This window comes from Drosophila gunungcola (assembly GCF_025200985.1).
Source record: "Drosophila gunungcola strain Sukarami chromosome 2R unlocalized genomic scaffold, Dgunungcola_SK_2 000006F, whole genome shotgun sequence".
Classification (NCBI taxonomy): domain Eukaryota; kingdom Metazoa; phylum Arthropoda; class Insecta; order Diptera; family Drosophilidae; genus Drosophila; species Drosophila gunungcola.
In genome coordinates, this window is record NW_026453168.1 from 4391978 (window position 1) to 4415811 (window position 23834).

At 45.4% G+C, this 23834-nt stretch overlaps 7 protein-coding genes across 11 annotated transcripts; 5 read left to right on the top strand and 2 right to left on the bottom strand.

The window, feature by feature from the left end:
* The first annotated feature begins 14 nt into the window (after window positions 1–14).
* Window positions 15–1204, top strand: LOC128255147 (transmembrane protein 177). 2 transcript variants are annotated; one of them, XM_052984685.1, is made up of 3 exons: window positions 15–239; window positions 294–750; window positions 811–1204. In XM_052984685.1, exons 1-3 carry the CDS (start codon window positions 139–141, stop codon window positions 1141–1143), a joined length of 891 nt encoding a protein of 296 aa, XP_052840645.1. In that variant the 5' UTR covers window positions 15–138; the 3' UTR covers window positions 1144–1204. The 2 variants fall into 2 exon arrangements, with proteins under 2 accessions (XP_052840645.1, XP_052840644.1); XM_052984684.1 differs by having other exon boundaries at window positions 16–235; window positions 811–1201.
* Window position 1205: 1 nt separating this feature from the next.
* On the bottom strand, window positions 1206–3357 carry LOC128255143 (BLOC-3 complex member HPS1). The gene is given in 2 exon segments (XM_052984679.1): window positions 1206–1779; window positions 1781–3357. Coding segments are annotated over 2 exon segments (1791 nt in total). The 5' UTR covers window positions 3161–3357; the 3' UTR covers window positions 1206–1368.
* Window positions 3358–3681: 324 nt separating this feature from the next.
* LOC128255146 (probable cytosolic iron-sulfur protein assembly protein Ciao1) lies at window positions 3682–4884 on the top strand. The gene has a single exon (XM_052984683.1). The coding sequence runs from the start codon at window positions 3767–3769 to the stop codon at window positions 4772–4774; it is 1008 nt and encodes a 335-aa protein (XP_052840643.1). The 5' UTR covers window positions 3682–3766; the 3' UTR covers window positions 4775–4884.
* On the bottom strand, window positions 4772–8542 carry LOC128255148 (DNA excision repair protein ERCC-1). Of its 4 annotated transcripts, none has more exons than XM_052984689.1 (3): window positions 8431–8542; window positions 5164–5749; window positions 4772–5103 (listed from the first exon to the last, which is right to left on the bottom strand). In XM_052984689.1, the coding sequence occupies exons 2-3, from the start codon at window positions 5731–5733 to the stop codon at window positions 4915–4917; spliced, it is 759 nt and encodes a 252-aa protein (XP_052840649.1). In that variant the 5' UTR covers window positions 5734–5749; window positions 8431–8542; the 3' UTR covers window positions 4772–4914. The 4 variants fall into 4 exon arrangements, with proteins under 4 accessions (XP_052840649.1, XP_052840646.1, XP_052840647.1 ...); XM_052984686.1 differs by lacking the exon at window positions 8431–8542 and adding an exon at window positions 5943–6079; XM_052984687.1 differs by lacking the exon at window positions 8431–8542 and adding an exon at window positions 5943–6053 and having other exon boundaries at window positions 5164–5789.
* LOC128255142 (structural maintenance of chromosomes protein 2) lies at window positions 6132–10362 on the top strand. The gene is made up of 7 exons (XM_052984678.1): window positions 6132–6433; window positions 6493–6804; window positions 6857–7586; window positions 7643–8070; window positions 8124–8393; window positions 8448–8641; window positions 8696–10362. Exons 1-7 carry the CDS (start codon window positions 6266–6268, stop codon window positions 10131–10133), a joined length of 3540 nt encoding a protein of 1179 aa, XP_052840638.1. The 5' UTR covers window positions 6132–6265; the 3' UTR covers window positions 10134–10362.
* Window positions 10363–10508: 146 nt separating this feature from the next.
* LOC128255145 (putative uncharacterized protein DDB_G0288537) lies at window positions 10509–12996 on the top strand. The gene is made up of 3 exons (XM_052984681.1): window positions 10509–10822; window positions 11049–11204; window positions 11256–12996. Exons 1-3 carry the CDS (start codon window positions 10820–10822, stop codon window positions 12582–12584), a joined length of 1488 nt encoding a protein of 495 aa, XP_052840641.1. The 5' UTR covers window positions 10509–10819; the 3' UTR covers window positions 12585–12996.
* Window positions 12997–13112: 116 nt separating this feature from the next.
* LOC128255144 (sialin) lies at window positions 13113–16015 on the top strand. The gene is made up of 7 exons (XM_052984680.1): window positions 13113–13612; window positions 13740–13948; window positions 14067–14312; window positions 14370–14822; window positions 14887–15019; window positions 15168–15409; window positions 15474–16015. Exons 1-7 carry the CDS (start codon window positions 13603–13605, stop codon window positions 15759–15761), a joined length of 1581 nt encoding a protein of 526 aa, XP_052840640.1. The 5' UTR covers window positions 13113–13602; the 3' UTR covers window positions 15762–16015.
* Window positions 16016–23834: the final 7819 nt, after the last annotated feature.

Here is a 23834-nt window from a genome sequence, read left to right on the forward strand (position 1 = left end):
GTGGCATTTCTGTGGCGCAGTTATGGTCACCCTGGCACTATTACAAAACGACAAGTGCTGAAATGCAGCCGAAATTAAAAGCCGGTGGGGGATTATTCTCTTATTTTAAGACTGAAAAAGGCCGAAGGCTGGTGTTCTATGGAGCGGGGGTCACCACAGTCGGACTGTTTGTGGGAAACTTTCTGCCGCACACGTTTGGCCTTAAGTATTACCGGGATTTCGTGCAATGCTACCAGTGGGTGAGCAAGTGGTCGTGATTGGGAGCTGTTCATTCATTCATTCTCCTCTTACAGACACGGAGTGGAGCGTGCTGTGCCGGAGGCAGTGCAGCAACGCCTAGAGAAGGCACTGGATCAGTTGGGATTGACGCCCTTTGAACGGAAGTTTGTGAAGCCCTTCACCGTCTTTGGATTCGATCTCTTCCAGGCGGGCACCACTAAGTTGCGATTCGGAGGCGCCCTGGGCATACCCGTGAACTATGGCTACGGCAGTCCGGAGGAGATCAAGCGGGCGGACATCCGCTTCAGGGATCAACAGATCGACTGGAGCTCTCCCAGCGGAAAGCTTCTGGAGCAGGCGATCGTTTTAAACGAGGATGAACAGGTCTTTGGTCTGAGCAAGTCCGTGCTGCAGCTGCAAACTCATCAAGTGCTACTCAACTCGATCTTCCCTAGCGTCAGCTTCCTCATGGTCTACACCATGGGTACTTACCTGAACCTGCGCCTCAACCTCTTTGCCCGCCATGGAAGCGTGAGTTTGCCAAGAAGTTTAGTCAACAAACAGCTTTAATCAGTTTATACAATCCACCAGGTTCGTTTCGTCCTTTACAGCATTCTGGGACTTTTTGGCGTGGGCCTTTGGTCCTTCATGAAAGACTACAATCAGGTGGCCACGGACGCTGAGATCGACAAGCGGCTTGCCAGCATGGGTCCCCAATTCGTGGCCGCCGGAGCCGGCTTCTACGATAAGCATTTAAAAAAAAACATTGCTCTAAGGGATTTAATTGGAGACAATACCTACACCGCCTTGGGCAACGAGAACTACATGCTTCGTCAGAAGTCCATGCCGCTCACAGCCCGCAAATCCTTCTTTCTAGAGAAGATCGAGGAGCTAAAGAAGGCGCAAGAACATGAGACACAATAAACGGATTCATTGTTACGTTTTTATTACCGATTGAAAAAAAAAAAAAAATGTCTAAGTATTTTACAAATATCTTTATGGTGTAGCCTTAAACAGTGGATAGTTGTCCTTAATCTAACAAATTTCGATTGGAATATCTCCTCAAGGAGTCTCGTAAATTGACTAGAATCATGTGCTAACTCTGGAAATGAGCCGTGGAATGCTAAGTTGGCAAGGGGTTAAACTTGATTAAAATGTCTCTTCGCCTACAACATCGCTAATAGTGGCCACCAGTCGTCGGGCGTGCTCCACGGCACATGTGGCGGTGACCAGTCCCAGATGGATGCAGTACAACTCGTAGACGCGCACTTTAGCCGGTGACAGCTTGGGAAAGCACAAATCGGCCAGATCGTGGTAATAGTCCATGGTTAGTGCGCCCGGTTCTGTTGGGGATTTTGAACCATTGCCACTAGCTGCTCCTGTGGCCAGAAAGTGCTGCTGCAAGTCCAGAGTGGTGTTGAGAATCCCTCCCGACTGATCCTCGAACCAGAGGAAGTACGAGTAGTGGAACGCCTTGTCCTTCCAAATGACCGTGGTCTGGCCCTTCTTTAGATAGCTCCTCGCAATCTCTACCATGCTCCAAAGCTTCGTCTTGGGCACCGAGCTGGTTCGGTCGCAGATCCGGGGCCAGCATTTGACCCCTGCTGCGATTCACATACATGAAATGCACCAGGCCGGGAAAGTCCTCCAAGTAAGCATCGATGGATATGTTGCGAGTGGCCTTCACGGCCAGGAATTCAGCGAACTCAAGCAGTTTGGCCTCCACATTGGCCGCCGTATCGGACAGCTGGTCCAGTTCATGGACACTGGAGCTGTCGCAGCAGGCCAGTGTGAATATCTGCTTCAGTTCTTCGCCAAACGAGGGTAGATTTGACTCTATTCTCACCAGAAGCTCTCGCTCAAAGTTCTTGAAGTACTCCGTGTACATCTTGCGCAGGTTTTCCCATTTGGCGGCGAACTTCTTTGTGCAGTTCTCCAAGTCCTCTGTTTCCGAGCGCTGCTTTAAATACCGCTTCAAAGCGGTTATTGCCTGGGCAATAAAGGATTCGAGATTCTCGTAGGCGGGCTTCAGCGCATCCGAGTCCCCCTGATGCTGCACGGCCACGATCTTCTGGAGCACAAAGAAGGAGTCGTAAATACAGCTGGTCAGCGGCATGTGGGCGTATTCGATGACTTGCAGGAGAACCTGGTCGCCGTGCAAGCGAGAGATGTGAACAATGCTGGGCACGCAGCCGGAGTTGACGTCGTGGGAGACTCCCTGCAGGAATACGGCTACTGCCCGCTGGGACGGGGACTTGGGTGCCTGGAGGGACCGGGACATGAGGCTGAGGAAAAGCAGGTCGGCGGCGGACAGCGGCAGGGCTTGCCGGGTGCTGTTGACGGCCACCAGTTTGTTGGAAACAAGCAAAAGGGCGTGAGCCCGCGGCAATCCCAGATGCCTCAGGTGCTCCAGACTGGCGTCCAGGGTGAGATGCACCGTCCTCTTAAGCTCCGCGTTGATCAGAAGCTTGGGCATGGCCTCCAGCAGGAACGTCTGGTCCTCCTGCCACAACAGAGTCTCATAGCAATCGAGGCACTGCGTCAGCAGCTCCTGTTGCATGGCGCCCGCCTGAGAGGCAAACAAGTTGGCCCCATAGCAATAGCGAGTCAGTGTCAGAGCCACACCCATCTGGCGTCCCAGTAGCTCGACGGGAATTTGTCCGATCTTTAAGAAGGTAAACCCTAGGAGTTCCCCAAACACCAAATTGAAGCCCTGCTCGCACTGTAAGCTGGAGTAGGCGTTATCGAACTGGCACTGCATTATCCGCTGCGATCCAACGATGGGGCTGAAAATCTGCAGAAGGACATTACTGTCCAAAACGCCGCCGGACCGCAACAGACCCTGGGTGGTGGCCACATTCCTGATCTTCTGCGCCAGCGGCTCGTTCAGTTTCTGGTACACTACGTCGTTGGCGCTGTTGAACACAATCAATCCGTTCATTTTCTTATCAGCATCAGCACAACACAAAAACACAATACACAACTTTCACCACAGGTGCTGGGTAACGGAATTCGGTTCGTTTTGATAAGAAAAGGTGACGTCTGCAATTTGGAATTCCACAACACTGCCAACTCTTTTTAGCTAGATCTAGCTTTTTTAAAGCTGTAACTTAAAGTCAATTTTGATTTTGTTTTTTTTATTTGCTGACTATTTTTTTAACTTCTTAGCTCTAACTATTCTTCTTTTTTGAAGTGTGTATTCAATTTAATGTTTAACTTAAGCTTTTAAGAGTTTGGGCCTTAACATAATAATCGTCATAATAGCATGCGCTATTAAATTTCCCGGCTTAATATAACTTTCCGTTGAACCTGTTTTTATTTTAATTGTAAATTAATTCAACAATAAATCAACATTTCAACTGAAACAAAAAATAAAATAAATATTTATTTCTAATGGTTTTTATTTGTTTCTCAATTAAAAGAAGCTAGATTTATAGCAATCCATAGCGGCAATGAGCAGCTGACGCTGTGCCACACTCTTCTTCTTGCCACATGCGCCTTTGTTATCAAAATCTGGACAGACAGTGATTTATCCACTGAAATAGCAATGGGACGTTTAATTCTGGAGCACACGCTGCAGGGCCACAAAGGACGCATCTGGGGGGTGGCCTGGCATCCCAAAGGCAACGTGTTCGCCTCCTGCGGCGAGGACAAAGCCATTCGAATTTGGTCGCTGACCGGAAACACTTGGAGCACCAAGACGATTCTATCCGACGGCCATAAGCGCACTATCCGCGAGATCCGGTGGTCTCCATGTGGCCAGTACTTGGCCTCGGCCAGCTTTGATGCCACCACAGCGATCTGGTCGAAATCCTCGGGAGAATTCGAGTGCAACGCCACCTTGGAGGGTCACGAAAACGAGGTAAAGAGCGTAAGCTGGTCGCGATCCGGCGGATTGCTGGCCACCTGTTCGCGGGACAAGTCCGTGTGGATCTGGGAGGTGGCCGGTGACGATGAGTTCGAGTGCGCTGCCGTTCTGAACCCTCACACACAGGACGTTAAGCGGGTGGTGTGGCATCCGACCAAGGAGATCCTGGCCTCCGCCTCGTACGACAACACCATAAAAATGTTTGCCGAAAGCGCCTTGGATAATGACTGGGACTGCACGGCGACATTATCTTCGCACACGAGCACAGTTTGGAGCATTGACTTTGATGCGGATGGAGAACGCTTGGTTTCCTGCAGCGATGACACCACTATGAAGATCTGGCGGGCATATCATCCGGGCAATGAAGCCGGAGTGGCCACGCCCGACAAGCAGACCGTGTGGAAGTGTGTATGCACTCTGTCCGGGCAGCATTCGCGGGCTGTCTACGACGTGTCTTGGTGCAAGCTGACGGGGCTGATAGCAAGCGCCTGTGGCGACGATGGAATCCGCATTTTCAAGGAGACCAGCGACTCCAAGCCGGACGAACCCACGTTCGAGCAGCTCACTGCGGAGGAGGGTGCCCACGAACAGGACGTAAATTCGGTGCAATGGAATCCAGTGGTGGCCGGGCAGCTGATCTCCTGCAGCGATGATGGCACCATAAAGATTTGGAAAGTAACCGAGTAGTCGGCCGAACAATGTATGGTATATTTAAGTGGTTAAACAATAATAGAACTTCATTTTCTGTACAGTTTCTTCCTTATAAGAAATTAAAAGTATTTAAATGATGGATGAAATTGATTACACATAGTAATTAGGAGTGTCCTCTACTTGCTGAGAAAGGGCTCCTGCAAGGTTTTGTATAGCTTCTTGGCCTTTCGGGGCCCCAGTCCCATCACCTGAGAAAGTCGCTCCTCGCTGGCAGTGATTATGTTGCCTAGATTGCCAAAAGTTTGCAGCAGGGTGACGGCATCCGTTTTGTTTACCGGCTTGATGTTGGTTAGGGCAGCCACCAGCTAAAAGCATTTAAGGTATTTCATCAGTATTGTTAAAAGTGAGTACTTTATAGCAACTACCTTTTGATGCGGATTCGACTCTACTCGCTCCATGATCAAATCTGGTGGCCTTTTCTCAAACTGTTTGTAGGTCTCAATAATTTTTCCCGCTTCCTCGGCGTTCCATGCCAGCATCATGGTCAGATCGGCCAGCAGTGAGATCCTGGTCAAGCTCTTGAGGGCATTGTGCGGCTCTGGTGTGTCCACCTGGACCAGGAGCACTCGCAGCTCGTACATCTTTCCCAGAGCCTTTAGCCGCTGGCAAATGTAATCCGGATTAAGATTGTGGTACTTGAGGGACAAGTAGAGGACGCAGGATGTGCGACCAACAACATAATCCGGCACGATGTCGTCTCGAAACTCCAAGGGAACATTGAGAATCGATTTAAGGATGGGATTGCCGCGCTGTTTGCTGTGGACCAGAACACTGTGGGGATTGGAAGCCGGCTTGGCAGGAGCGGGAATGGAGGTGTTGTTGCTTGGAGCCACTGCCGTTGCAGGTGGCTCAACTAATTTCGGTTGCTTCGCCGCCGAGGGCATTTCCATGGAGCCCAGAACATCATTAAAGGAATCGTCGTCGAAATCGTCCATTCTTGTTGTTTACAGGCTATAAAATCAAATTAAAAAGCTGATGGTGAAGGGAGAAGCTCGTGACGGGAGTACATTTAAAATTATAACCTTTTAGTGACGAGTAACATTAAACTACAAGAATTTTGTTTAATGTTTTGTTTTTGTTTAAAATTAGTTTTTTAAAAACGTCGCTATTATGAATTCGAAATGCCTTAATTGGAACATCCTACCTGTAAGTTTTTAAGACCCTTTTAGCAATTTTGTTTAAAACCCTTACAAAAAATATTTTGTTGTTTATAATTTAAAGTACAAATAAATTAGGTAAAGCAATTTGGGCATTCCGAAACGACTAAATATTGGAATTGTTGAAATCCCCATTCTTCGTGATTCGATAGAATTCGTGACCCACGTGCCACCGTTTCTCGAAATTGTTTCAGAGCTCGCGCTTTGGTATATTTTAGCGGTTTAGCCACGGTCACACTAAATGCGGTAAAATTTTAACGCGGAATTAAAGCAAAGGACGCCAGGAATCGGTAAACCGCAACGCATTGAAATGTACGTGAAGAAGCTTGTGCTTGATGGCTTCAAGTCCTACGGCCGGCGTACGGAAATTGACGGATTCGATCCGGAGTTTACGGCCATCACGGGGTTGAACGGCTCCGGCAAATCAAACATCTTGGACAGCATCTGTTTTGTGCTGGGAATCAGTAATCTTCAGAATGTTGGTACTTATTGGATATAGTCAGGGATGTATTTTAACGTTTTTTTTATCGTGTCCAGGTGCGCGCTTCAGCTCTACAGGACTTGGTGTACAAAAACGGACAGGCGGGCATCACCAAGGCCACTGTTACCATCGTGTTCGACAACACAAACGCCGCTCAGTGCCCGCAGGGCTACGAGAAGTGCCGGGAGATCTCTGTGGCCCGCCAGGTGGTCGTCGGCGGCAAGAACAAGTTCCTCATCAACGGCAAACTAGTGCAGAACAAGAAAGTACAGGACTTTTTCTGCTCGATCCAGTTGAACGTCAACAACCCGAACTTCCTCATTATGCAGGGCAAGATCCAGCAAGTCCTGAACATGAAGCCCAAGGATGTGGGTTATCCCCATGTACGAAAATCTTTAAATAACTTAAAACTTCTCTCAGGTTCTGTCCATGGTGGAGGAGGCAGCAGGTACCAGTCAGTACAAAACTAAGCGAGACGCCACCAAAACCCTTATCGAAAAAAAGGAGACCAAAGTGCGGGAAACCAAGGCCTTGCTGGACGAGGAAGTGCTGCCCAAGCTAGTTAAACTTCGCCAGGAGCGTTCCGTCTACCAGGAATATCAGAAAATCTGCCGCGACATTGACTTCCTGATCAGGATCCACATTTCCGCCAAGTATCTCAAGCAATGCGAAACCCTGAAAACGGTGGAGGCCAATGAGAAGAAAATTGAGGATCGTATAGCCAACTGCAAGGCCACACAGGCCAATAATCTAAAGGAAGTCGAGACCATTGATAGCTCCGTAAATGAGATGCAGCAGCAGATAGATGCAAAGATGGGTGGCTCCATCAAATATCTGGAAACGCAGCTTAAAGCGAAGCTGGCACTGCAGGCTACTGCCTCGGGTAGCTTAAACACTGCCCAGGGAAGAATTAAACAGGATGAGACAAAGATTCGCATGGCCTTAAAAAATATAGAGGATGATGTACGTGCCCTCACTAAAAAACAGGCGGACATGGCCAAGCTTAAAGACGAGTTTGGAAGCCTGAAGGAAGCCGATGCCACGGACTCCAAGGCGTATGAGGATGCTAAAAAGAAGCTAGAAGCTGTCTCACAGGGACTGTCCACTAACGAAGACGGTCAGGCCTCAACACTACAAGAACAGTTGAGAGGTAAGTTTATCAGGGGATGACACAAGCCATTTTACTCTTTTATTTCGCCTATTTAGCGGCAAATATACAGTTTAGTGAGGCACAAGCCACCATCAAGACCTCTGAGAATGAGCTGCGCCACACGCGAGGTGTCTTAAAGCAGAAAGAAGGGGAGACACAGAGCAACGATGCCGCCTACATAAAGGATAAGAGCCTACATGACCAGTTGGTGGTGGAGATCAAGAACCTAGAACGTCAGCTGCAAGGTCTCAACTATGAGGGCGGTCAGTTTGAGCAGCTGAAACAGCGTCGAAATGATCTACACATGCGCAAACGCGAAATCAAACGGAAACTGGATGGCTGCAATGCTTCCCGCTATGATCTGCAGTACCAGGACCCAGAGCCAAACTTTGATCGGCGCAAGGTGCGCGGTATGGTGGGCAAATTGTTCCAGGTCAAAGACATGATGAACTCCATGGCCCTTGTGATGACGGCAGGAGGAAATGTAAGTAACCACTTCATTTCATGAGCACCCTCTGATCTTGCTTTCTATTTCAGTTATACAGCTACGTGACTGACGACGATGTTACATGCAAAAGAATCCTGCAGAGGGGCAACCTTCAGCGCCGTGTCACATTTATTCCTATCAACAAGATTCAGTCCGGCTCGCTCAACAGAAATGTCGTGGAATACGCTCAGAACAAAGTTGGTGCCGAAAACGTTCAGTGGGCCATGTCGTTGATCAACTACGATCGCTACTATGAACCTGTGATGAAGTATTGCTTTGGTGGAACCCTAATCTGCAGGGATCTTGACATCGCCAAACAGGTGAGTAATAAGTTATATTTTTAGGATAACTTCTTACCTGCCCTTTATCCCCAGATTAGCTACGATCCGCGTATTAATTGCCGGTCTGTGACTTTAGAAGGAGATATAGTTGATCCCCATGGCACTGTATCCGGAGGTGCTGCTCCCAAGGGTGCTAATGTGCTGGAGGAACTGTATTCCATCAAAAAAATTGAAAGGGAGTACAGGGAGATCGACTCAGAGATCTCGCAAGTTGAAGATGAAATGGCGTAGGTATACCAAGTTACACCATCGAACCAAAACTCATCGTTTTCTCTTCGCAGATCTATTGAAAACCTTGCCCACTCGTTTAACAAGATGAAAGAGAATCTGGAATTGCGTCAGCATGAGCTTACTGAGTGCCAGAGCAAGTTGGCCCAAACGACCTTTCAGCGAAACCAGGCGGAAATAGAAGAGATAAAGGAGAGAGTCAAGACTCTGGAGCAGCAAAGTGTAGACGCCCGGGAGAAGCAGAAGACCTCGCAGGCCAAAATCAAGGAAATCGAGGCCAAGTTGGCAGACTCCAAAAGCTATCGCGAACGAGAGCTAAAAGCTGCTACCAGCGAAGTTAATGCCACCAAGCAGCGGGCGGAGAAATCTCAGGCAAATTGGAAGAAACGAGAGCAGGAGTTTGAAACTCGTCAGCTGGAGATTAACGAGTTGCAGAAAACTATCGAAACAGCAAAGCAACAGCATCAGGAGATGATTAACAACCTGGAAGAATTCAAGGCCGACCTGGACGCCTTGAAAGCGAGCAGCTCCAGTGCTGCTTCCGAGGTAAAAGAGCTGGAGCAGGCCATAAAGATGCAGAGGGACAAACTAAACGCCCAGAACAATGAGATGCAAAATCTGATGGTCAAGAAGCACAAACTGATGGAGCAGAATGTGAAAATTGGGCTAGAGGTGAAGAAGAAGGAAAGTGAGCAGCAAAATATCAGTTCGCAGGCCAAGGAAGCAAAGAAACGAATAGAAACGCTCGAGACGAAATACCCCTGGATCCCAGAGGAGAAGAATTGCTTTGGCATGAAGAACACCCGGTACGACTACAGCAAGGAGGATCCCCACGAGGCCGGCAATAAGCTGGCGAAGATGCAGGAGAAGAAGGACAAAATGGAGTTGACCCTCAATATGAACGCCATCATGGTGCTGGACCGCGAGGAGGAGAACTTCAAGGAAACCGAACGCCGCCGAAACATTGTGGCGATGGACAAGGAAAAGATCAATAAAATCATTGTGAAGATGGACGAGGAAGAGCAGGATCAGCTGAACCGAGCGGCTACTGAGGTGAACACAAACTTTAGCGGAATCTTTAGCTCCCTTCTACCAGGTGCCGATGCCAATCTCAATCCCGTTCATACCAATGGCTGCTTGACGGGCTTGGAGATCAAGGTGGGCTTCAATGGAGTGTGGAAGGATGGTCTGGGTGAGCTTTCCGGTGGCCAAAAGTCGCTGGTGGCCTTATCTCTTGTTCTGGCCATGTTGAAGTTTTCTCCGGCTCCCCTGTACATTTTGGATGAGGTGGACGCCGCTCTGGACATGTCGCACACGCAGAACATTGGCAGCATGCTGAAGAAGCACTTCACCAACTCGCAGTTCTTGATAGTGTCCCTCAAGGATGGCCTCTTCAATCATGCCAACGTATTGTTCCGCACGCTCTTCGAGGAGGGCGTGTCCACCATCACCCGGCAGGTCAGCAGGCAGGCGACCACCAACAAACGCTGATTATGGACTCGTATTATTTATTATTTTTAAGAAAACTCCATTGCTAAACTGTTATTCTTAAACATTTCCTTTTCATTGTGGTGAAGTTGGGCAGATTTGAATATTTCCTGCTTACTTTTACTTTGTACCAAGTGTATTCGCACTCAATGGATCCACTTTTTAGCTTTGGCTCCATTGTTAAACTTCCATCAGTTTATTACATGATTAAAGTTTAAATTTGTCTATGAAACAGAGTTTATATTGGGAAAAATAGTAGATTTGTAGCTATGTGCATCTTTTGAAAAGCATTTAAAAATCATAGCTTATTTGTTTAATTTTAAATACGAAAAATGAACTATAAATACTATTCAAAATGTGAAGTAAAAATCTTTTAATTGCCGTAATCAGAAAAAAGAGTTATTTTTTCTACTTTCGTAACACTCAAATTTTGTAACGGTCGTTTGCGCATCAGCTGATTTCCAACCGGGCGGGCGAAACGTCAAACTGGTGAGACCGTCAAACGCACACACACACACACACATACAGACGTACGCAACAAGAAGAAGAAGAAAAGGCAGCAACAGCAATGATTGACGGAGTGAAAAATTAAACAAAATTCACCGAAATTGAGTAGTTAAAAATCGTCGGCTGTTAAAAACCAAATCATCAAGATTTCGAACCAACGCAGATTGCTCCAGAAGCTCACAATGGTAATTTGCAGGGTGCAGAAATTCGAAACATTCGATTCTTTAATCACACACACATGGCCTGTGTGTATGTGTGAGTGTGTGCGGGGAGCAGCAAAAAATTGTAGACACCGCTGGCATTTGGATAAACAATAGCAACAATTGAGTGCTTTTGGAGGCGGGAAAAGAACGGATCTGAGAAAATTCATTGATTGGAATGTGGGAATTGATGAGTACTTTATCGTTCCAGGATCGAGTGACCAAGCCGCAGAAGAAGATGCTCATCACATTACTGCGGGAAACCAAGTACATGGAGGGCAAAAAGGAGAAGGAGTGGTACTGGGAGAAGATCCAGGCGGCACTGAATACCATTGGCCCCAAAAAGACCATTATCCAGTGGAAGAAGGTGAGTCAACTGGCCCACAGAAGTGAAAACTCTACATTAAGTTCCTTGCAGTGCTGGCGGGATATGCGACTCACGACCAGGAAGAAGCTGGCGGAGCTCAAGCGCTGTCAACTCTCTGGGGGATCTCCGCCTCCTGGTATCGAACTGAACCAGGAGGACAACGACATCATCGACATTGTGGGCACCGAGTACTTCTACGAGGAGATGAATGGCGAGCTTAAGGCGGAGAACTTTCTGACCGGCTTGGACTATGCCCCTGAGCACCTGTGCGATGCCATCCTAACGGCAGCAGTGGGTCATCATCAGCACAACATGCAGCACCAGAAGGAGCCGCAATCACATGCGGGACAGCAGCCACAGCAGGATCACCACACCAACGACGGGGAAACCAACGATGCACCCGGCTCGAGCAATGGTGGCTCGTATCAGGGCCACCCTGTCTCCCAGCTGCAGGCCCACAACGGCGGTGACCAGGGCGGCCAGTCGCACTCCGGGATGCTCCAGCACCCGGCCTTTCATGGTGGCTTGCATCCGCACCTGTTGAGGCGCCAGCATGGTAGTGGATCGCTATCCAGGGAGTCGCCTTTCGAGGAGAAGCTGCTGCAGTTCATGCAGGACGCCTTTCCCAAGAAGAGCAAGAAGCGCAAGAATCGGGATCCCGACAAACTGTTCCTTCTATCCCTGTACGAGGAGATCAAGCGTGTTCCCGAGGAAATACGCCTCGACGTAAAGTCCGAACTAATGCAGATATTAAAGAAGTACCAGAAGAAGTCGCCCGTCAAGGCGGAGAAGTCAACGCCATCCTCCACTTCAACATCCTCGAAATTGAGCTCCAGCAGCAGTGGTAGTAACTCGGTGACAGCCCACTTGTCCCACAGCATGTACCAGTTGCAGAAGAAGTACGAAAAGGGTGAACGAGAGCCGTCGCCTCAGTCACAGGTGGAGCGAGTGGCAGCCGCCGGATCAGTCGCTGTGCCTCTCCATGCCTCCCAGCAGCTGCCCCTCTTCCAGCTGCAGAAAAAGTACGAAGACAGTGCCGTGGAGAAGGTTCATCAGCAGCAACAGCAGCAGCAGAGCGAGCTGCGCAAGCATGTGGAGGCCGCCCATCATGCAGCCCAACAGCAACCGCCACCGCCTCCACCCAATGAGCACCTGCACCATCCCCAGATGACACACAACATCATGTTCCCGCTGGGGCAGCTGCGCAACGAGCAGCCGCCCGCCCAGCAGCACCAGCATGCCCACAATCCTCACCAGCAACAGCAGCAGCAACAGCATCCCCACCAGCAGCAACAGCAACAGGGGCAGCATCATCCGCCCACGATCTTCGGATCCACCGCCAGCGAACGGCCAGCAATGTCCTACGAGAACGTCGGATGAGTGCTGAGCCGTCTGTGGGAAGCCACTTGTGGAGCACCACGCCCTGCGACGGTGTCGCCCACGACGGCAGACTCGCACCACTGTTAGCCCTCTATTTAGACAGCAACTCGTAGGTCTCAACCTTATGCTAGCCTACCTAAGTACGCGATGCTCGCTTACTACAAAGTTTTTTGTAATTCTGATTGCATAAATCTCCGGCAAAGATTCCCTTACAACTCAGGAATCGTGCTTTGCAGTCTTTGATAAACAAAATATTTTGAGTTATACCAATTTTGTAGTAAGTGCACGCTATGATCCTCATGTAAATGTTTCCGGTGGCAATAAGAGCACAGCTAAACTGTGAATCAAGTTCTCAATAGATCGCGACTGGCGAATTTATCGGTGTAAACTCAAATATAATTGTATCTTAATATTGTGTTTGCAATTGTCAATGTAAGTAAGGGAAAATGATTTATTTACTAAACACTCGAAATTTCACGACCTTAGTTTAAGATTAAGATGAAAGGAACCTAACCTTCCGTGCCTATAATTTTTGCCAGACAAATGAACCCTTCTGCTTCTGCTTCACAATAGTATGTTTGTTTGGACTTTGCGAAGCTGTAAATCCGGCTAGCGGCCTGCTGTTAAAATGTCTCCTCGAATATCTAGTCTCCAGCGCTCGTAACGCGATAGCCAAACCCACTGGGTGCACGCCATGCCATAAAGATAGTCCAACAGCTGACTGATCCGATCTGCCTAAGTGCGAGTCGGGGAAGTCGTCGTAGTCCGTCGCATGCAGGGCAGATTCATGAGCGATCACGAGCCGAGCTGCAGCATAATCCGCCAGATCGGCGGCGCTTATCAGTAGCGTGCGGCGGGGATAAAGCGATACAGATACGGGCGGACTCTACGTCTGTCATTCTATTCCGGCAGCGGTCCGGTGCGGTTGATCGTCGGAGATCGAATCGGAAGGATTGCAGTTGCTGCGAAAGCAGAGTCCAAATTTAAGGGAGGACCATCGCCAGCCAATCCATTCGCCATGGCTCAAGGTACGAGAATGAGCTGGAATTCGTGTCTTACCTCGAAGTTTGTCAAAGATCTAGCCCAAGACCTCCAAACTGAGAGCGACCACAAGTTGGCGGTTCGCATTTCATTTACTTTGCTCTGATCTTGCAGTCGAGGCGCGTACTGTGCTCTGGTACATGACATTCATGGGCTTCATCGTCAACTACATGATCCGGATCAATCTGAACATCACCATTGTGGACATGATTGTCGGCAAGGGTGCGATTTCCTCAAATTTAACCGAAAATAGTACACTCGAAAACTCGACAAAATTGAATGAACGATTTTCGCTGGAGCGTTGGTTTTTGGACTGGGCGAGTGTGAGTATTGTATCCAATCCAGTCGCTGAATCACTGGTTAAGTACTTAATGAAGCCACTAAGTGATGCAGCTTGTGCAACAGCGTGGCGTATGAGTAATGTGCTATGGTTTTTGGCAGATCCCATACGATAGGGATGGATTTAACTGGAACGAGAAGCAGCAGGGCGCTCTGTTGGGATCCTTTTTTTGGGCCCACTGGACCCTGCAGATTCCCGGCGGTATCTTGGCGACCAAATATGGCACCAAATTGGTCTTTGGTTGGTCCAACGGCATCGGTGTGTTCTGCTGTTTCCTCATACCGATCGTCTCGTATTGGAGCTACACTGGCTTGATTGTCCTTCGAGTGTTCCAGGGCTGGATTACTGTAAGTGATCCCTGAAATGGGGGTATGGATTGGTATTAATTTGGTGGTTTGTCCTAGGGCTTGGCCTGGCCATCGATGCACGTGCTCACCGCCAAGTGGATTCCGCCCAACGAGCGCAGCAAGTTTGTCAGTGCCTATTTGGGTAGCTCCGTGGGCGTGGCCCTGTTCTATCCGATCTTCGGCTACATCATCGACTGGACCAGATGGGAGTGGGTTTACTATATCTGCGGCATCGTGGGAACCCTGTGGTTCATCGCCTGGCAGTTTCTCGTCTTCGACACTCCCGCCCAGCATCCCCGCATCGCCGATTCGGAAAGGAAGTATATCGAAAAGTCCTTGGGAGCCTCGGTTCAAAGTGCCAAGGGACCCACGCCCTGGAAGGCGATAGCCACCTCGCGTCCGGTTTGGCTGAATGTGGTTGCCCAATGGGGCGGCATCTGGGGCCTGTTTACACTGATGACCCATGCGCCCACCTACTTCAGCAAGATCCATCACTGGAACATCCGAGCGGTGAGTGGCCGGTAGACTACTTTCAATGGGTTGAACAAATTTACAATTACATTCCATCTTTCAGACGGGCTTCTTGTCGGGATTGCCCCATCTCATGCGGATGATCTTCGCCTATGTCTTCTCCACTTTTGCCGATTATCTTCTACGGACGGATCGCCTGAGTCGCACCAATGTGCGCAAGTTGGCCACCTTTATCTGTAAGTATCACATCTATCCTGTCTTACAAAAATCATACATTTCTTGTTTTATCGTAATTATATATTTTACCTTAAATTAAAATTAAAATTTTAATTGCTTAGCTCCTTAAGAATTTTTTGAAATATCATCATCAAACTTTTTTTTCAGGTTGTGGCGTTAAGGGTTTCTTGATCTTGGCGCTAGCCTACTTTGGTTACAATGCCACGGCAGCTATAGTGCTGGTTACAGTGGCCACCATGTTCCATGGCGCAGTGTCCTCCGGTCCATTGGCTTCCATGGTGGATCTGTCGCCCAACTATGCCGGCATTGTCCTGGGAGTGAGTGGAATGATTGGTGGAATGCCGGGCTTCATATCGCCCCTGATCGTGGGTCAGCTCACCTACCAAAATGTGAGTAAAAATATCTCTCTTGCCAAGGATTTCTTCATCTTTCAATGGAATTTAATTTTTGCAGCAAACAATTGAGGCCTGGAAGAATGTTTTCCTGCTCAGCTCGTTCATGTTGACCGGCAGTGGCATTCTGTATGTGCTTTTCTCGGAATCCACATTGCAGCCATGGAATAGTGGATGCCATCAATTGCCCGAATCCGGGCTCAAGGAACTCCAGAACCTGGGGAGCAACAAGGAAGATGAGGAGGAGGAGAAGAAGCCGCTGAAGGCCGACCAGGATGATCAGTACACGGAAACACATAGTGTGGCTGAAAGGGAGACTAAATCGAAATCCGACGGCGATGAGAAGTGACTTGGGGCTGCGTCACTCCATTTTATTGGCATAATACCGTGTTGGTTATGGCACCTAGCCGAACAACGTCTGATAACGCTTATCGCCATTTTGTGTAAATAATTACCCTTGGATTCGGCGAGTTTAGCATCTCCAACCTCCAGGTTTAAGCAAGTTGTTTACTATAACATAGGATTAGGTCTCTTTTTTTCCTGAGATTCTGTTTGTCCAGTGTGTGCTTTTAGTCAAATACAATAACAAATTCAAATGATTTATTGACCAGTTTTTAATGTTTATAATCCTTAACAGTTAGGCTTCGGTTTGGGCTTACAGATCATCTAGGGTCTGCATGGCATCAGCCAGACAAAAGTGTTTTATCATTTCGGAAGCTGGAAGAGTTTCGCTACTGTCTGGGCAAGTTTCCATTCAAACCAGATGAATCAACTAAGACCAACGAAAGATAACATGTTTTTTTAGAATGATAAGCGGAGGTCACTTTCTAGTTGGATATCAAAACAGTCGTTTAAAATTTATACGATTTGTTTTGAAGGTAGAGTATCATTGACTACATACATATACGAGGTGTCCTCCATCTGACTGATACTAGTTACTACAACTGATTGCTTAATTATTGACTATTTTCAAATGTTTGACACACTTATTCTAATTTAGTCTTACTCCTTCTTAAGTGAAAAATTTTAAAATAACTATTAACCGGCTTGTGCAACATACATTTTCTAACAGTTAGTCTTTGTATATTTGATGAAATACACAAGTCTATTAGACAAAAAATTTTATGTTTACGGATTGTGCACTTAATTCTTAAGAATAAGTATGTAATGATGTATATACTTTGAAATTAAAATTAGATCTCATTGTAACGTAAGTTGCTTATTAAATAACAGTTGGTTAAAGAAAAAAATACATAAACTTTTAATAATAATTCTTTAATTTCTTTTTACTATCTGATATTGCATCAGCATCGATAGTTAAAATGTTTTGTTTTCATGCTTATTATTTTCATGTTAAGATTATTTGTTTTTTTATTATATATTTTAATAGATAACTTATTAACGAAACAACTACAAAGTGGTCTTCTGATTGTTGTATTGGTTTTTTAAAGTAATATTTAAGAATTATCCCATACAACGACAAACAAGTCCTTCAACCCGTAAACGAGCTAATGAGACCCCCAAAAAATGATTTGGCAAACTGAAGTTAATAATTGCAATTTAAATCAAAACTGATTGAACCGGAAAATCGTTTTCCCTTTTCTGCTGTCGTTTCTCTCATTACTCATACCACACGTTGCACAATTGGAAGTTTCGAAGGAGAAGGGCATACTCATAGGATTGAGAAAAGGTTGGACTGCGAGGGGTCAGAGGCAGGACAACCTTTGCTGCTTCCGTGGTCTTCGACTTTTTTACGTGCTTGCATTTGTTTCATTGGCGTCCATTTCCGATTGCACTCCAGGGAGTCGTAGATGTCAGTCCCCGTCTCCATCTCAGATCCTTCCACCCCCCCAAATTCCCCAGCATCGTTCCGACGACCACTTCACGGTCTGTCCATTTCGTTATTCGTCTGTTAAGCCAGTCGATGTCTTGTCACTTGATCCTTGAGCTTGAGCCTGCGAAGTCCGTGCCTTGATAGAGATTAATTGGTTTCCTGTTACATTGGCCAATAGGCCGATAAACTCAAGGAGGTGGTGATTCGGAGTTCCATAACGAGATTATATCGCTGATTTCCCCCCATCAGTTTGGATTCAAAAATCATGAAATGGAGAACATTAAATGTTCGCGGATTGTAAAAGTATTTTCAAAATTGAGAACTTTAGACTTTAAATTTAGAACAAATATTTTTAAATATTTTGTTAAAAGCTGATTAACCTAAATTTTGAATTTTTATTAGGATGGACTAAAAAATGTCTTTCAGAGAAATAGGCAATCCCGTTAAGCTGACAAAAAAATCATTGAAAGAAGTTGTTGAGCTTATAACAAATTTGATTTTGGAAGTGCAACTTCTGAAAACAAAAAACTAGAAATCTTGCCTTGCTTAAGAAAAACAACTAAAGCATTGATATTTTACAATTTTCTTTAAGGTTTCCACTAATAAAGTTCTATGTTTGTATGCCATTTAGATTGTTTATTCATATCAGAAATAATCGTTTATCTAATCGCATTTTCTGACTGCCGCCCTAATGCTTATTGAATGTGAAAAGTGTTTAAGAAGATTTTCGAACCCCCTACCGTCACATTTTCACTGCCATTTCCATTATCTGTGATCTCCTTGGAGATGTTGGTAAGCTGTAAACAACAGTTAACTTTAGAGCTCCGGAAAAAAATTCGCACGGATTTGCAAAGCTTTTTTTTTTGTTGCAAATTCCAGAGGAGTCTGAGATACGCAAATTTATGCTCACTCCCCCAAATAAAATAAACAGAAACACAAGCAAACAAAACAAAGCGTAGGAAAAAAATGTTTCCCTGGCAGGAAGTAAATTCAATCGTAAACAACGCAATCAAAAATTCATTCAAACGTAGCATTAACGCTTATTCCGTTTAGTCTGCGGTGGGTGGGAGGAGGTGGTTGTGGGGGTGGTGGGTGCTGGTTTGTGGGTGGAGTCCTGTCTCATTGTCAGGCAAGTGCAGCAAATACAATGGGGGACTCCAAAAGAGCGTGCAACTGTCTGTTGTTGCCTGCTTTTTTAATTTTCAATTTTTTCCCGCATACACTTTTTTTATTTCGTTTGGTTCACTTAGGCAGGTACATTTATTATGTGGGCACGCGAACAGTAGGAACTGAGCAGTTCCGGGCACGTCGCTTCATAATTTTCCATTCCATCTGTTAAATGGAAGGCGCCAGGAAAAGCCGCGAATAAATTGGGTGGGTGGATGCGGCCCAACCTCCCATCCTGCCATCCGAAGTCCTCCCACCTACACACTTGTGCATACGTGTAGGCTAAAGGTACCCGGAACAATGGGCACACGGATAAGTATCCGCGGCAATAAATTTAATTTGCACAGCGAAAACATCGCAAATCCATTTTTTATACCATAAATTCCTTGGTTCCCCAGTGACTGCATTCGGGTTCAGGTCCCCATCACCATCCCCATCTCCTCCATTTGTCGCTTTTCCTGTGTTGTTCGGGAACGGATTAATGGATGTGCGAACATGCATATAAAGATGAACTCGGTTCAGATGCTGGTAGGGAAAAACCTTAAACAGGGGGAGCTACCCGTTCTTTTCAATTTGAAATCGCTTAGAGTTTAACTGCGATATTTTGGATGATTTTCATTATGAAAACTAAATTTGTATACTGAAGTGTGTATTTATGATACGAGAAGTTCTGTGAAAACAGTTTTTTTTTAATTCTAAGTTAATATTTTGGTTTTTACTTTTTTTTTTACATCATGTTCAATATTTATAAGGAATTCATTGAAATCTTACAAAAATTATCTTTAAACAAGAAGGAAAGCCCTGGCTATCAAATACCTTTTACTCAGCTAATAACTTAATAAAATAATGTAATAATTTGGAAAAATTTTGTATGAGTCAATGAACATAAAAAGCTTTATAAATGGTCAAGAACATATATGAATATAATTTGTAAGGTCGGAAACAATTACTTCTACGTGTTACATACAATACCCAATAAACTAAATATACAATAATAATATTCTCAAAACAATTATGCACAACGAACTTTTTTAAATTTGTAAATAAATGAGATATTATGTGCTTTTATAACCCTTAATAAATATTTTACAAAAACTAACTAACATATTTTATAAGCAAATACCTTTTTCTCCAATACTCAAAATTATTCACTTTAAATTATCCACTAATCCTGGATCACTGGCCCTTAATTGAACCTTTTTCCGGTGGTCACCTTTTCCTTAAGATGAACTTGTTCATTAGCATTAAATATTCGGACCTGGCTACACTCTCTTTGCCATAATCTTTAATTTAGACTCGGGTCAGTCATCTGTCTTGAGTTCCCCTGCCCCTTTTGGAAGCCACGCCGCCCAGTCACTCAATCATAAATATTATTAATAATGTGTGCGGCTTGCGGTCTGCGGGAGTTGCTTGCAAAATCGGAGTGGGATGTTCTTGTAGTCTGGTAGTGCCTTTGGCTAATTTATTTAGTTTCGAGACCGGGACATACGAGTAACTTTGGCATCCCAGAAACTTCGGTGCGCACACATACGCAATCCAAATGGGATTACGAAAAGGAGCCGGGGAAACTTTGTGTTTGAATTGGCAAAACTAGAATTTGCAGCCGAGAACAACTTTCTTCGACTTCAAGACGAGGTTAGCTGCCCCATTCCCGATGATCATCCCGCATCGAAATGTTAAATATGAAAGCCACTTAACGGAATTTCCACGCTGGCCGTGGCCAAAGCTGAAGGCAAATTAAAGTTGTCACATTAGGTAAATGAACGAGAATGGGGCGTGTCAGTTAAAAGCCTCCCTCCTTGTTTTAATCTTGAAGATATAACTTTGGCGTCGGCGATGATAAATCATAAGCGGACCGCCCCCAAAAACAAAGGAAAAGCCAGCCGAAAAAACCACACAACCGAACCCCAAGGAACCGAAGGAAGAAAGGACCAAGGGAAAGCAGACAGACAGCCGGAAAAGGGAGCGGGCGCGGGCGCGGGTTTTCACAACAATATGTGAATATGTTATTTGTTCTGGGAATTGTGAAAATCTCAACAGGTCCCCGCACTTTGCATATTATTTTTAATACGCAGGACGAGGACAGCCAGTGCCTGGGCTCCTTTCCCAGGTCAGAGTTGGCCAATTTCCTGGCTAGCCACAAGCCACCAGCCTATTTGGTTGCGATACTCGTGTTTGCCAAGACATTAAGGACCAGCCGCAGTTGACAGGACTTTCCCTCTTTATTCCTCGAATCATGCTGGGCTAATATTTACCTAAACTCCGATACTTAATAGCTCTTTTGAAATTTAAGGTTTTCGCTTCATTAAGTACTTTTAATTTGAGGCATTAACAAATTTCTACCAAAGAGATATCAAAATGTTTTAGGTATGCTAAAGAGATTTATTATAAAATGTAATCTTTAACTTGAACCAAATTTGTGTGAAAGGCATTCCCTTGCTTTTGAAAATACCCAACTATTAAGTAATGCGTTACAAGACAAGATGGTTGATATCTCCTGCTTCAGAAAATGCTAACCCTCACAAAATGTACTACTTTGCATTGCATTCTTTTGGTTTCATTGATGTTGTTTTATGAATATTTCAGTCAAAGTCCATTAGAATTATTTGGATGTTTGGCTGGCTGCATTATTCATGAGTGCATGCAAATTGAATTGCGTTGGACACAAAACAGGGGGAGATGTGAACAAAAACAAGGTGGAACCGGAGTTGTCAGAACGAATTGGTCGAGCGGCAAGGACCACGTCTACTGGTCTCTCCTTCGACTACCACTCACAACTCGGCAATTCCCCGGGTGAACATTCATTCTGATTATGCACACACATCGATATGAATAACACATTCCAATCCATTCGACTTCGTTTTCCGTTCTCCGCCTTCCCAAAACTTCATCTTCATGGAACAATTTGGTGGCAGGAAATGGAGCAAAACGGCGAGGTTTCAATTAAACGACCACAATTCAAATGTTGACGTCACATTTTGGCCCTTATTAAATTATCATTCGATTATGCCATTATGTTTGCCGATTGCCCCTGAATCACCCCAGCTAATGGCACATCCGGCGGAAGTTTAACGATGCCAAAGCCCCGGGGTTGTTGCCAACTTCTCTTGTTGCCAACTCAACGCAAGAAAACCCTTTTCCTTAAAATTTATCTCCTCCTCGTCCTTCAGGCGGTGCAAATTGCTCGGTGCTGAAAGTATCTTCAATACATAAGTATATCTGCAGCAGCAGCAGGAGTTGGCATCCCATTAAATGTAACGATTATTATCTCACGTAGCACCATTTTGGGAATTTTAAATATGAAAACTGCTCAAATTGTCCTCGAAATGGGCATCGAAGAGTGTGCAAAAGCGAGTTTGCATTTTTGAACAGGTGGAAAGCATGTCGTAGAGTAAGAGATCCCAAGAACATCCGACATGATATATGTGAGTGTGTGAAAGAGGGTGTTTGTTTTTTTGCAGTCGAAGTACTTAAAAGGGTTACTTTTTTTTTAAGAGTTTACTTACTTATTTTGTGACTATATATCAGATAGTTTTTTTAAGCGTTGAACTTTAAAATCGCTTAAACAGGTAATGTAATCATCATCAACATTCATTTTGTTTTATAAACTTTTTATTATTTTATAAACTATTTGTTGTAAATAAATAAGTAAATAATATTGTACTAACACTAGCTAACAAATCTCCATTTTATGTGTATTTTTATTCATGTAACCTCAGCAGGTGTCTTAAGTCTTTTCAACAAATGAAAACACTTACCCCAACCAACGAAAACTTCAAATTGCTTTTCTTCCTGTGACACTTTTATTTGCTCACTTTCGTTTGCCGACAACCCATCAGAACACCACCCAACTGCACAACTTTTCAAGTCACCCACATCAATTGCCGCAATTTGCCAATGAATGGACACTTCTAACTGGCAATTTTTATACCAATTCCATGGCCTTGGGGCGGAACTTTTGTGACCGCAACCCTTTTTTCTCCGGGACGTGCCATGTCCAGTGTCCACTGTCCACTGTCCAGTGTCCTTTGTCCGGCGTCCGTCACTTTTGTATACCTTTGGGTGTTTATCCGGGGGTCCGGGCGCCAATCAAGCGCAAAACCGCTTTTGACATGTCCGGACATATCGAACGGGTGGACGGGCGCCAAGGCTGACCAACCAGAACCACCGCAAGGATGCCCAAAACAAGGACGAGAACGAGGACGAGAACGAGGACCAACCAGTAGTCAGTGGTTAGCTGCGTGGTTTCGCCCGGACAATGACAATTCAATTACAGAAATGGAAATAGCGGCTGGCATAAAAATCAAATAAAAGCTTCATAAAGTGCTCCGGATGAGCAAATAAAATCAGTGGGCAATGTCAGTTCGGGGTTCGTAGCAGAGCACTTCCGCCTGGAGTTTGGTTTTTGATTAAAGCCCCAATTCGACACAGAGAGAAATGGATTATACAATTTTACTTAAATAAACTAAACTTTTCACTACTATGAAAAATAGCTGGACGAGCGGAATATTTGAAACTTGTTAAAAACATTTTAAAGGCATTACCCATTTATCTATTATTATTAATCTGTCGTTTAATTAACATTTTTATTTTTTGTGTGTTGAAATAGAAAGATTGTAAAAGATTGTAAAGAACCTGATGTCAATTTGTTTTTATCGCAAATTTTATTTTATTATTCAGACCTCGAAAACAGGTCTTAGTCCAGGAAAATTTTATGTATGCTTACTATTTCATAAAATATAAAATAATATTTAAATATAAAAGGAGAGTGCTAATGGCTTAGACCTAACGTTATTTTTACAATTTTTGTATTTTCGACTGTTTTCTGTGTGCAGCATTGAACAGCATTTATTGGGCCATCTATGGCCTGGCACTCGAGCTCTGAGCTTTTGCGGTCATTTGGCAATTGGCGCCATACGCACGTGCCCACTCCCATTCCCTCCGGCTCCTTCATCCCCGGCAGACTCGTAAAGTTCCCACGCATTGGGAGTTCGGATCGGGGTCGCCCCTTCAATGCCACAGTGAACGGAAGTGAAAATCGAAATGAATTCAATTCCGCTGACCCTTTTGCGGTTCGATTTTGGTTCTGCGGTGACTCACCTGACACCTAATGCCCTGCCAACTCACCTGCGAAAAGTGGTTGACACTCTTAAAGTCGTGGAACAAATTGCAAACGTAGTTTAAGGACAGGACGGGCTATTGAAAATTCATAGCCAAAAATTTATTCATGGTCTGTCCCACCGACTCCCGAGGCATTAATATTTAAGCAGCGTCGTTCTCGGCCGGCCTGCTCCCTTGGTCCTCCACCACCTCATCTTCCTCCAACAACAGATCCTGGCCTGCTTGGGGTCACCACGCTTTTTTTTTTTTTGGCGGGCCTGTTGCAAAGTTTGCGTTGCTGGTCCTGCTCCTTTTCACGTG